Raw genomic sequence first — 13,870 nt, 5'->3', positions numbered from 1 at the left:
CAATCTGTAGTAGGAGGCATGGCCCACATCCCTCTGCCCAACTAGCTCAACCTCTGAAATAACCACAAAAAATTGTATTAATTAAATTATTTCCTGGTCCATTATATCTAGCCTCTTCTTGGCCATCTCTCACATCTTGATTTAACCCATTTCCATTAATGTGTATCATCACTTGACTGTGGCTTACCAGCATGAGTCTAACCAACATCCATCTCGGGCAGGAGAATCATGACATCTGCCACACTGCCCTTCTTCCCAGCATTCTGTTCAGTCTACCCAGCCTATCTAAATCTGCCCTATCAAAAGACCAAGATAGTTTCTTTAGTCAACCAATAAAAGCAACGCATAGTCAGAAGGACCTTCCACACCACTTCATCACTTGCATGCATCTGTCCTTGGATGTACAGAAGACACCAAAGAGGAAGTGAAACTTTACAATATAGTTAATCACTAACAGATCTGTAAACCAGCAACATAAACTCTTAGACTGCTCAGTTAAGTCAAGAATATATTTTATAACAATTAATGACATGAAACTATGTTGATGATTCTTCTATCTACAAAAAGGACACTGTGAAAACTGAGTCTGAAAAACCTTCTTTGGAAACATGGAAATTTATTAATATTTGACTCCTCTTGTCATTTACTTTGGAGTATAAATCTTCTATCTAGTGTTCTTAGCTTCCTCAATCTTCTCCCTCTGAGGGTCCACATCTGCTTTATAATTGTAAAGGAAGTATAAGAACTGTGGTGCTTGGATCTCTGAGCAAATCCATTAAGAAAGATTTGAAAAAGAGTTAAAGGTCTGTTTGAAATAACTGTCAATCACAACAATGATCAGACTCAGGCATCAGCCTGGCTGGATTAATTTTCAGTTACTGAGACATTCTCTAGTCCTCCTGTGACTGTGAGCTGTCAAAGCCATGATGTTCAAAGTCTCACCTTCCTGTTAGTCAGAAAAACATTCTACACAAAAGTATGTGAACCTGATGGTGGAAAAGCAGTGCAGAAAAGATGCAACTGCTTTCTAGGAGCAGTCTGTCTCCTGTCTGCAGCTCCCAGATGTTCTATCTATTGGATGAACTTTCCAATACCCGGCTTCTTTCCTGCCATTTTTACAGAATTCACAGAATACCATTCTCAGTTATGACAACATTAAAGGTGAAAAAATTTCAAGAAAATCTGACCATGCCTTGATCAGTTCTCAGGTATCATTATATTTACACTGAAGAAAATAACATGTTTCCAATGCTTATCTGTTCTTTCATAGTGACACAGTCTATAGGATCCCATCACACCAGTGAGGGATCATCAGTTTTTCCAGGTCCTTGTATGATACAACTTGAGTTTACCTGAGTTTCAGATAAAGACTCTGTCTCGGATTTTACAACAGGGATTACCCATCATGTTTGCTGAGAGGTAATGTAAATAAACTGTAGTAAGGAGCCTGCAGGAAAGAAACTGGATGGGCATGTTAAAAGAAAATTCTTTATTCCCTTTAAATTATGGAATTACATGAGTAAAATCAACAAATAAATATTAATGAAGAAAACAAAAGACATGCTCTCTGCTGAGTAGATTAGTGACTGCCTGCAGTGAGGTGACACTGGTTGCATTGTCCTCACAGTCTCAATGATGGAGTCTCAGACACATTTTATTACCAGTTCCATACCTGTATCTGGTCTGCACATATTTTTGATGATGAAGTTGAGAGTGAAGAGCACAGTGTTCTTGAATATTTGACCCTGTCTTCTTGTACTTCACAATTTCCAGAGCCTTTGACCCTTTCAGGTTATGACACCAGAACCCATACAAAATCACTTTCTCCTTTTGTGATGCTCTACATTTTATTCTGATCAGAGGATGACATATTTATAAAAGTAACCCATAATAAGGACATGGACATAGTTCTGTCATTTTATTTCTTCCACACAAGAATCTTTGTGTGAGATCTGTACTCTTAGTTGTCAAACCACAAAAAGCTTGGTGTGGCAGCCAACATCTCTGGACTGTGGAGATAGTGTTATCAATGTGGAACACTGGCCAACCAATACAGCTAGTTGGTTTGATCTGGTGCCAGTGAAATATTTCTCTTGAAAATATGGTGTAGGCTGATTGAAATAAAACATTTCATATGAACATGTGTCCAATTATACTCATACATACATGCACATGAACTAAAACACACACAAACATACCCACAGAGAGAGACACATTGACAGACACAATTCCAAATCTCAAAACATACACACACACACATACACACACACACACAGAGAGAGAGAGAGAGAGAGAGAGAGAGAGAGAGAGAGAGAGAGAGAGAGAGAGGTAAAATTGGAGGGAGTAAGAGAGGAAGAGTGTAAGAGAGAAATATAATGAAAAAATCGTAGCACGTCACAATGGAAAACAGAAATTTGAATAAAAAAATTTTGACACTTCAAGGATTAGCACACACTCTACCTGTAGAGAGAATCCTGAGTGTGATTTGGGGAGTCAGTCAAGATACAAAGGAGTCCAAACTTTTATGCATCTCTGGACAGTCTCTTACCTAACCTAGATCTCTGGGTGAGCTCCCCAACCCTGCTGGTCATGAGCACCCTGTGGGGATGATTGTGTCTGATCTCACAGTAACTTTGAATCACTGTGAATCTGTTGCAGTAATACATGGCTGTGTCCTCAGGCCTCACACTGCTCATTTCCAGGTACAGGGTGTTCTTGGCATTGTCTCTGCAGATGGTGAACCAGCCTTTCACAGCATTGGCATATTTGATGCAGTTACTACCACCAGTACTAATATGTGTGACCCATTCCAGTCCTGACATACCCAGCTCATTTGGTAATTACTGAAGGAAGTTGAATCTAAGGGCTGGGCAGAAAAGATTTTGGAACTTTCCAGGCCTCCTTACCTTCCAACTCCACCAGCTGTTCTGCAAACTGGCCACCTGGAAACACAGAGAATGCTGGTCAGAAGACTATCAATGAAGCTACTTTTTCTTTCTCATGTCCACACAACACACAGACAGCATCTCCTCTCCATTAATTACCATTTAAAATAACAACAAGGAAATCTCAAATAAGCCACAATTCTATGTGGAGTGATCATTGAATGGGAGGATCTGAGAATCCAGGACTGGACTCCTCTGCCAGAGCTGCAGGTTCACGGCAGGGCTGTTATTCATGGGCACAGAGAAGCCTTATTTGTGTATCTTCGTCCTGTAGCAAGCTCTGGAGTTGGACACTTTTGGGAAGGCAATGCTCAGAGCAGATATAAGGCATCAAAGACATTGATGACCATTACAGAAACTGACATAGTAAAGAACCTCCACGTACACCTTTTCCTTGCTAAGGATTCACCACACTTCACTTGGTTCTCTTTCACGGATGTGATTAGGAGATGTTGTGCTTCCACACTGTTTTATCTCCTTAGCACATCAATGTAATTTAAAAGATCCACAAACTGTTGTTTCTATACAGACGCTCTGTCTTCTTCACTGTCTGGACTAGACATGGCTTCTCCATAATGTGGATCTTGGACAGAGTCATGCCAGTCTGGAGAGGTTAGAAGAGCTTCTTCTTTGAGTCAGGAGCACTTGGAATTTTCTGTGTTTTACATATTTATGTGACAATGCTCTCCTCAGGCCATAGAACTCTACAAGTGAGAGAGCCCTTGTCACTTCTACTCCACTTTTGGTCATGGGTTGACCACATTGATGGAGGAAGGTCATTGGTTAAGAATAAAGAAACTGCTTGGCCCTCATAGGTTGGAACATAGGTGGGTGGAGTAAACAGAACAGAATGCTGGGAGGAAGAGGAAGTGAGTTCAGATGCAGGGCAGCTCCTCTAAGAGACAGCCACCATGCTCTCCTCTCCAGAGCAGATGCGATGAAGCTCTGACCCAGGATGGACGTAGGCTAGAATCTTCCTGGTAAGCGCACCTTGGGGTGCTACACACATGAACAGAAATGGGCCAAGCAGTGTTTAAGTGAATAGAGTTTGTGTGTTGTTATTTTGGGGCATAAGCTAGCCAGGCTACCAGGAGCTGGGGCACAGCCCGCAGCTCCCACTACCCCACATCAATAGAAAAGAGACTGAGACAATTTAAAATTTTTCTGATAAATGGATAGATATGCAGATGGTGATAGTCTGTACGACTGCAACCAGAGTTATATACATAGTTACAGTTTTAGATGCATCCATACATCTCAACACACACACACATACACACATGCACACATGTGCACACACACTAACAATCCCAATTACACACTCACACAGTCCCAATTACAGACAGTAACAAATCCAATTACCCCACAAGTAGTCACACTTACTAATACAATCACAAATTCAAACACTCACTCACTGTAGTAAGAACGGAGCAGTGGTGCTGCTTCCTGCCACCCAGCTAGCTTTACCCAAAATAATTACACGGAAACTGTATTCTTTTAAACATTGCTTGGCCCATTAGTTTTAATCTCTTATTGGCTAGCTCTTACATATTGATATAACCCATTTCTAATATTCTGTGTAGCACCATGAGCTGGCTTACCAGGAAAGATCTTAAACTGCGTCTGTCTGGAGTGGGAGAATCATGGTGACTGCCTGACTCAGCTTCTTTCTCCCAGCATTCTGTTCTGTCTACTATGCCTACCTAATTTTCTATCCTATTAAAGGGCCAAGGCAGTCTCTTTATTTAATCACTGAAATTAACACAAAACAGAAGACTCTCCCCCATCAACTTACAAGTACCTACCCCATCACATCCACATGTAGAAACACATATTCAGAGGCAGAGTGGCTGAATTTCTTTCTTCTTATCTTTTTATATTACCACTCTTGTTGGTTTGGACTCACTATACAGACCAAGCTGATTTTTAACCATGAAAAATTCTCTTGCTACTGTCTTCCTAGTGACAAGATTAAATATACGCACTATAATTACTGACCATCTTATGGAGATTTTGCAAAAACTTGAAACATATTTTCATAGAAAATATTCTGATCATTATTTCTCTCCCTCATCTTTTCCCAGTTCCTTCCTCTTTCCCATATTGCCCGACTCTAAAACAAGTAGATATTTGTGGTGATTTAAGGCATTCAATTTTTATTGATTTTTATTGAGCTCTACATTTTTCTCTGAGCATTCTTTTTTATATAGATAATAAATAGTTTAAATGCATAATTGATGGAAACACAGTTTGTTCCAATACTGAGGGGACTTAAGAGGTGAGTGAACATCCATGTGTGAGGACATCCCACTCTGTAGGACCTCTACTGTGGGATGAAAACCTGGTCACATTCCCCAACTCCTTTGACTTTTCTAACCAGCCAGTAGAAGAGTTCTGCAGGAGAGTTTCCTGCAGCTAGGCTTTCCCAAAACAAAAACTCATCCACCCAAACCTCCAAGCTACTAGCCCCACCCTGTCCCCAAACTTGCCTATCCTTCAGCAACCTCTGTGGAACTCTGAAACACAGCTTGCAACAAGACAGAAAGCACTAAGAACTTGCTACAATACTGAGGGGACCAAAAGAGAGAACCAGGAGAGAAGACCAAGAGAGAAGTCTTAGAGAAACCTCAGAGGCTTACTAAGACATAGACATTAAAACTACAGAGCAAACCAAAAAAATAAAAATTTCAGACAGCCAAAGAAAGGATTGGAGCAAGGTGCAAAGACACCATTGGCCACAACTGAAGGAAGAAATAGGTAGGCACCAATGCAAGAATTCATCCAACAACCTAAAAAGCAATATGGTAACACCAGAACCCAGAAGGCACACAACAGAAAGACTTGATCATCACAATTGAGAAGAAGCAGAAGAAAATGACTTTAAATGTAACTTTATGAAAATGATGGGGGCCTTTAAAGAAGAAATAAAAAAAAAACCACCCTTAAAGAAATGGAGGAGTAAAAAAACAAAAAATAAAAGAAATTAATAAATCCCTTAAAACATCAAAGAAAACCAAGAAAAAAAAATAACAATTAAACAGGTAGAGGAAACAGTTCAAGACTTGAAGACTGAAATAGAGGTAATAAAAAAAAAGCAAAAACAAAGGAAAAATTGGATATGGAAAATCTGGATAAATGCACAGGAACTACAGAGACAAGTATAACCAACAGAATACAAGAGATGGAAAGACTCTCAGATGTTGAAGATACTATAGAAGAAATAGGCTCATTGATTAAAGAAAGCATTAAATTCAACAAATACTTAACACAAAATATCCAGGAAATCTGGTACACCATGGAAAGACTAAACCTAAAAGTAATAGGGGTAGAACAAGTATAATAAAATAATATAAAATATATAAGTATATAAATATATAAAGTATATAAAATAATAGCGATAGAACTTCAGTTCAATGGCACAGAAAATATGTTAAACAAAACCATAGATGAAAAGTATCCCTTCCTAAAGAAGGATATCCCTATGATGATGCAAGAAGATCAAAGAACTCAAAATACACTGAATCAAAAAACAAAACAAACAAAAAAGGAACTGTCACCTCACCATATAATAATCAAAGTGGAAAACATACAGAATAAGGAAAGAATATTAAGAACTACAAAGGAAAAATGAGAAGTAACAAATAAAGGTAGATGTATGAGAATTACACCTGACTTCTCAATGAGAACCATGAAAGCCTGAAGGTTCTTGTAAGATGCAATGCAGACACTAAGAGAACACGGATGCAAACCCAGACTACTATCTCCATCAATCACCATTGATGGAGAAAACAAGATATTCCATGAAAAAAACAGAATTAAAAAATATGTATCCACAAACCCAACCCTACAGAAAGTACTAGAAGGAAAACACCAACTCAAGGAATCTAACTGAACCCACAAAAATACAGGCAACAGATAACCTCCCACCAGCAAAGCAAAACAAAGGGAAACACACAAACACTAATATCAAAAAAATAACTGGAATTAACAACCACTGGCCACTAATATCTTTTAATATCAATAGACTCAATTCACATATAAAAACACAGGCTAAGAGAATGGATGCAAAAACAGGATTCAACCTTCTGATGTATACAAGAAACACACCTTAATATCAAAGACAGACACTACCTCACAGTAAAGGGTTGGGAAAGGGTTTTCCAATCAAATGAACCTAAGAAACAAGCAGGTGAAGCTTTCCTAATATCTAACAAAATTGATTTCAAAATAAAATCAATCAGAAGAGATGGAGAAGGACATTTTATACTCGAAAGAGGAACAGTCCATTAAGATGTAGTTTCAATTATGAATTTCAATGCCCTTATACAAAAGAACCCACACATGTCAAAGAAATGTTGCCAAAACTTAAATCACATATTAAACCCCATACACTAATAACAGGAGACTTCAACACTCCACTCTTGCCAACGGACAGGTCAACCAGACAGAAACTTAACAAAGAAATAAGAGCACTAACAGATGTCATGAATCAAAGGAACTTAACAGACATCTATAGAACATTCCACCCAAACACAAAAGAATATACCTTCTTTTCAGTACCTCATGGAACCTTCTCTAAAATTTATCATATACTCAGTTACAAAGCAAACCTCCACAGATACAAAAAAATTTGGAGTAACCCTCTGTGACTTATCAGATCACCATAGATTAAAGTTAGAATTTAACGACAATATTACTCTCAGAAAACCTACAAACGCATGGAAATTGAACAGTGAACTACTGAACCACCACCCCTGGGTCAAGGAAGAAATAAAGAAAGAAAATAAAGACTTCCTTGAATTCAATAAAAATGAAGATACAACATATCCAAACCTATGGGACACCATGAAAACAGTTCTAAGAGGAAAATTCATACACTAAGGGCCCACATTAAAAAATGTAGAAAGCTCACATTAATTACTTAAAAACACACCTGAAAGCTCTATAACAAAAAAAAGAAACAGATGCACCCAGGAAGTGTAGAAGACAGGAATTAATCAAATAGAGGATAAAATTAACAAAATGGAAACAAAGAAAACAATACAAAGAATAAATAAAACAAAAAGCCTTTTTTTTTTGAGAACATCAAGAAGATAGACAAACCCTTATCTAAACTAGTGAAAAGGCAGAGAGAGAGAACATCCAAGTTAACAAATTAACAAAACAAAAGAAGGGGAAGAGGAGTAGAGAAAGGGAGGGGTGAGGATAACTTGAGGCAATGGGCTAATTGATTACAAGGAAGAACAAAGTTGAGAGCAAGAAAAGAGATATATTCATTGAGGGAGCCATTTTAGAGTTACCAAGAAACCTGGCTCTAGAGAAATGCCCAGGAATCTACAAGGATGACCCCATCTAAGACCCTAAGCAATAGAGGAGAAAAAAAACCCAAACTTGACTTGCCCTGTAATCAGACTAATGAATATCTTAAATATCACCATAGAACCTTCATCCAGTAATTAATGGAAACAAAGGCAGAGACCTGCATTGTATCACTGGACTGAGCTCCTAAAGTCCAGTTAAAGAGAGGGAGGTATGAGAATATGAGCAAAGAGCTCAAGACCATAATGGGTTCACCTACTGAAACAGTCTTCCTGAGCTAATGGGAGTTCATCAACTCCAGATGGACTGGGAAGGAACAAGCAAAAGACCAATCTAGTCCCTCTGAATGTGGTTGACAGTTGCATGGCTGGGACAGACTGAGGGACCACTGGCAGTGCTCCAGAATTTATCCCTACTGCATGTACTGGCTTTTGGGTAACCTGTTCTCTTTGGATGATACCTTGCTCAACCTAGACGTAAATATGGCCTAGAACCTTCCCAAAGCAATGTGCCTTACCATTTCTGAGGATTGGATGGTGTGGTGTTGGAGGGCATGTGGAGAGAAGGGGAGGAGTGAAAGGAGTGGGAACTTGGTTTGGTATGTATAATGAAAAAAGATGGTTTGTTTTCTTTTTCAAAAAAAAATAAATAAAAAGGAAAAATGCATAATTGACCATACATTTTATCTTATAAAATATTCTATAATGTATATATTGTTCTTATAGTTTAAAATGCTTTTATTAATGTGTACAATATATAGCAAAAATATTCAGGACCAATGAGGTGCCTCAGCATTAAGTTTCCTGTCTCCATATATGACTGTCTCAGTTAAGTTCTTAATACGTAACTATGAAGCTGGGTGTGATGCTTTATTCTGTACTCCCAGCACTGGGGAGGTGGTGGTAGGAAACTCTCTGTGACTTGACATCCCACCATTCTATCTGAACCTCTGAGCTCAGGTTCAGTGTGAGACCCTCTCTCAACAAATAAGGTAGATGTCAACTGAGGAACACAATCATGCTCTACTTTTCACCTCCAACATCATGGGCAAACATACATGTGACAATTAGTGTTTCCATTCATTCAGACATTTCCCTTTTCCTGTATTGAACTTTGAAGCTCTTTAGAAGCAAGCCATGGAAGCCACAGACCTACACTGAGCTGATTGTTATGGGAAGGAAGAAGAGAACTCTCGTGACTCACTGTATACGTGTTCTTTCTCTACCACTTTCATCTGGCCTACCTTCTCTAGGGATTGCCATTCCTTCTTCTGCCACAAGCTTGCCTATTTTAAGTCTATTAATGTGAGAGATTATATTTTTATGCATATGGTTCTGATATTTTCTTTTGAAATTGGTCTTGGTACTTTAATTTAATACCTTGCTCATGGAAAGCAAACATTATAACCCAGAGTTATAGATCTAGCCCTCCTATCTTTTAAAACATGACATTTTACTACAGAAAATAACATTTTTATTACAGCATTTGGTTATTCATTTCTAAAACAAACACCAGCCTCCTCAAATTCTTGTTGATGTCAGCATTTATGACTGTATGTTAGACAGAAAAAAATGTATGATCAATATTCTGTTCATCAATCTCAAGAACATAGGGTATGAGGTCAAATAAAATCAAAGAAATGAGAATGAGAGAGAGGGAGAGAGAGAGAAAGAGAGAGAGAGAGAGAGAGAGAGAGAGAGAGAGAGAGAGAGGGAGGGAGGGAGAGAGGGAGGGAGGGAGGGAGGGAGGGAGGGAGGGAGGGAGGGAGGGAGGGAGGGAGGGAGAAAGAGAGTTGGGGGGGCAGCTTGTGCCTTCTATCGAGAATCTGGACCACATGATGTGATGACATGATTATCTACTGTAAAGAAGATAATGCTGGAATTTAATTATTCATCTTGAATACTACACACCTGAATTAAATATAAAAATAGGAGTGGGCTGTGCCCATAAGTAACATGGTATCTGCCACACACTGAAATGCGTAAGGCAGGGGCTGCTGAGCTGAGTTCTCAACCACTAGTGTTCTGAATGTAACTTTGACCTTTAGGCATAAAGTGGAGATTGGCTGTGTTTAGAGCCTTTATAATGTGAAATGAGGCCCTGACCCTGAAGAAATCCTCCAAGTCACAGCTTCCCAGGACACTTGACACCTGAGTTGAACTCTGTAGTCAGAGGATGCTGTGGTAAACTCTGTAATGTAAACTATTAACATAGTATGAGAAAATATGCCTCCATAAAGCAAACATGCTAACTTCAAGACATTAACACAGAAAAATACGCAAATAGCAGCAGAAAGAATGATACACAACACACACATACTTAGAGAAACAGATATATGTATGCTAAAATCTTAATTTATTTGAAAACATTCCTTTTCAGTCTATGTCACTCATTCTACTTAAAAAAAAATCTACCTCATTAACAATATACCTTAGCCGGGCGGTGTTGGTGCACGCCTTTAATCCCAGCACTCGGGAGGCAGAGGCAGAGGCAGGCGGATCTCTGCGAGTTCGAGGCCAGCCTGGTCTACAAGAGCTAGTGCCAGGACAGGAGCCAAAAGCTACAGGGAAACCCTGTCTCAAAAATCCAAACAAAACAGAACAAAACAAACAAAACAAAAAAACCAATATACCTTGATAACATTAATGTATCTTAATACCCTTGCTGCATCTTACACCAGATGACCCCATGTTCCCTGAGCTCTATACTGTCCTGAGGAATCAAACCTCAGATGAGTGATAGAAAAGAGTTGTTTCTGAGAAGAACAATGAGCCTGTTCTTTTTATGAGAAAAAAAGTGTCCTAACCATTAACAAGGACTAGTGATTATTCAGATACAGTATGTATTTATCAAAATGAGGAATACAAACTTGAAATGGTACTTTTTCTATCAAAGTTTCTTGTATACTACACCATAACTCTCCCATTAAGCTAACTTCCAGCAAGGAATGAGAAACTTTTAAATAAATGTTTTATTTTTAATGAAGTATATATGTTTCTGTGTAGTTGGTGTAGTGATTGTGGAGAAAAACAAGAGGTCCCAGGGTCCTCTGGACTCACATGTCGTTTTGAGCTGCCCTGAATCCAGGATTTACATTATTTAGGTGTTTTAGCTTCTCCCCAATCTTATGGTGATCACCACAGAATCACTCCTACCTTGTGTGATGATTTGCATTTTGTTGATTTCAGAGCATATCCTAAATTTAGAATACAACTTTAATGGAGCTGTAAAAATAGCTCTGTGCTTCAAGTTCTTGCCATAGCAGAACCATTGACTGGGATCTAAACTATGAATTCAGGTCTCCGAGACTGCAAAACAAACAGTTATCTTATCTGAGGGATGTCGGGATGGAATTATCACTGGGGCTCACTGGTTCACCAGTATAGCCATTTGTGAGATCCAAGACAGGTGATAGAAGTTGTCTTTATAAATATTTTGTAAATGGAGGGCCCTTGAGAGTCTGTGCTTTTTATTTGGGGACTCCTCAATAAAGAGGGACCAGGAATAGAAATACAAGTAGTGGTTGGACAGGGGATGAGAATTTGGAATTCTTTAGAGTTAAGGGTGCTTAGGAGAAGCAGATAACGCTGGGAACCTTTGTTAGCAGTAAAAACATCAACGAATCACAAACAGAAACTCACTTTTCATAGAAATCAGATGCTATGGAAAGGGCTGGTGACAGTTGGAGGCAGTAATGAAGCTTATACCAGTATGGATGTGCACACTAGTGGCTGAGAGTTTTGAACATCAAGGGCATGCAGATATGCCTACAGAGGAATAATACCTTGAAAATTAGGGTGCATACTGATTTTTAACAAGATGCAAATATTAGAACCTTTTACAAATGATAACCAAGTGTAATCTTCTAAGTTTTCTTGGTTTAGAAGAAGCAAATATTGTATATTTCATTTTCAAATCTCCCCTTGGAAAGTGTATTTTACAGAGAAGCTGCAGTTTCTCCATCACATATTCAAAACAAAGAGAATGAATTAAAAATATTCAAAATTCCAAAGCTTTACATTAAAATTTAAGTCAACAAGTGTCACAATTACAGACTCCTTTTGAATTATTCACACAAAAAGAGAGAGACAGAGACAGAAAGAACACCACAGGATATATTAAATTATATGCCATTCTGTTAATCAGAAACAATTGACTAACTTAGAGAGTATGTAAAAAAAAAAATTGATCTCATGTTTGCACACATAGAAGGTTGAACATAATAAGACAAAGGGAAGGGGCCTCAGGATATGCTTTGCTGAAAGAACAAATCACAGGTTGTGATATTAAAATTCGAGGTCATGAAGCCTTAGCCTCTGAGGTGAATCTTACTTTTGGTTCTCAGAAATCCCTTTTTATCCTTAGTGCCCTCTGCTGGTCCCAGATGTCTCTACAAGGAGGTATTTTTTTGTGTAGGCTCAAATTGGAGTTTCCTCACTGTGTGTCTGGCACAGTAATATATGGCTGTATCTTCAGTGTGTAGACTGTTCAGTTTTAAGAAGACTTCACTCTTGGAGTTGTCCTTACTGATGGTGATTCGAGATTGGAGAGCTGAACTGTATCTTGTGTTTCCATTACTCCATATTGCTCCCGTCCACTCCAGACCCTTTCCTGGAGGTTGTCGAATCCAGTGTATATCATAACCGGTTAGTGAGAATCCAGAGACAGTGCAGGTGAGAGACAGGGTCTGTGAGGGTTGCACCAGGCCAGGTCCTGTCTCCTTCAACTGTACCTGGGAAAAGACACCTGGAGACAAGCAACATCATGATCAGTCATACATTACATAGATGACATTCCTGGGTCCCTCTCCTGTAACCCTGAAGCACTTACAACTTGGAAAGGTCACCAGGCAGAGGAGCAGCACCAGGACAGCCATGCTTTGCTGGAGCTCCAGTGAGAATGAGATGGGGCCTCTCTGCTAGGCCTGGGCTTTTATAGTGAGTCTGATGGCTGCTTTGCATTGGCACATGCTCCTGAGGGGATAAAAGAAAGCACAGGTCTTGGTTTCCACTTCCCTCAGGTGAATGAGATTTGTCTTATGTTTCTTAGAGGATGAATATGGGAACTCAGGAACATTTTCTTGTTATTGTTTGTATTTCCAAACCCTGACAAATGGGAATTAGTATGAATCACACTGTGTAGGAGTGTTTACACTAAGTGAGTCCACATTTATGCAGTGCAGGAAGAGCAGTGTACCATAACCTAAATGCAGTTGTGTATCTCTATAAATTGCAGCACTAAATTTAGTATGGGATTGGACCTCTTAGTTATCATTAACCCTACATTAAGGAACGACTTAAAATTTACTCACTTGGTGTCAGTGAAATCATTCTTATTCTCATCACTTGTCTAGAAGATAACTTGTGAAGAAGAAGCTCACTAACATAATGATTGCATGTGATTTCAAGTATTTATCTGAGAGGATGCCCAAGAGACTTATTTGGTTCCTACCTCATGTGGCTCAACCTATTCACTTTCTCATTTTGGAACATAGTATCAAGGGACTGGTTTTAGTACTTCTTGACATATACCAGTCTACCTTTCTCTATGTACTTTTATCTCTCTTTTTAGCCAGTAATACAGAAAAGCACATGTTCCTTTATATA

General features: G+C 38.8%; 1 pseudogene and 1 gene segment (V, D, J or C); both read right to left on the bottom strand.

Annotated features, from left to right (window-relative positions):
• LOC130882810 (PC4 and SFRS1-interacting protein-like) overlaps window positions 1-2,822 on the bottom strand; it is a 6,229-nt pseudogene extending 3,407 nt beyond the window's left edge.
• Window positions 2,823-12,654: 9,832 nt separating this feature from the next.
• On the bottom strand, window positions 12,655-13,151 carry LOC130882809 (Ig heavy chain V region PJ14-like). The segment is given in 2 exon segments: window positions 12,655-13,010; window positions 13,095-13,151. Coding segments are annotated over 2 exon segments (402 nt in total).
• Between the last annotated feature and the right edge of the window lie 719 nt (window positions 13,152-13,870).

The sequence above is a fragment of the Chionomys nivalis genome, chromosome 10, assembly GCF_950005125.1.
Source record: "Chionomys nivalis chromosome 10, mChiNiv1.1, whole genome shotgun sequence".
In the NCBI taxonomy this organism is placed as follows: Eukaryota; Metazoa; Chordata; class Mammalia; order Rodentia; family Cricetidae; genus Chionomys; species Chionomys nivalis.
Note: the sequence above shows the minus strand (reverse complement) of the source record. Positions and strands in the feature narration are given on the sequence as shown.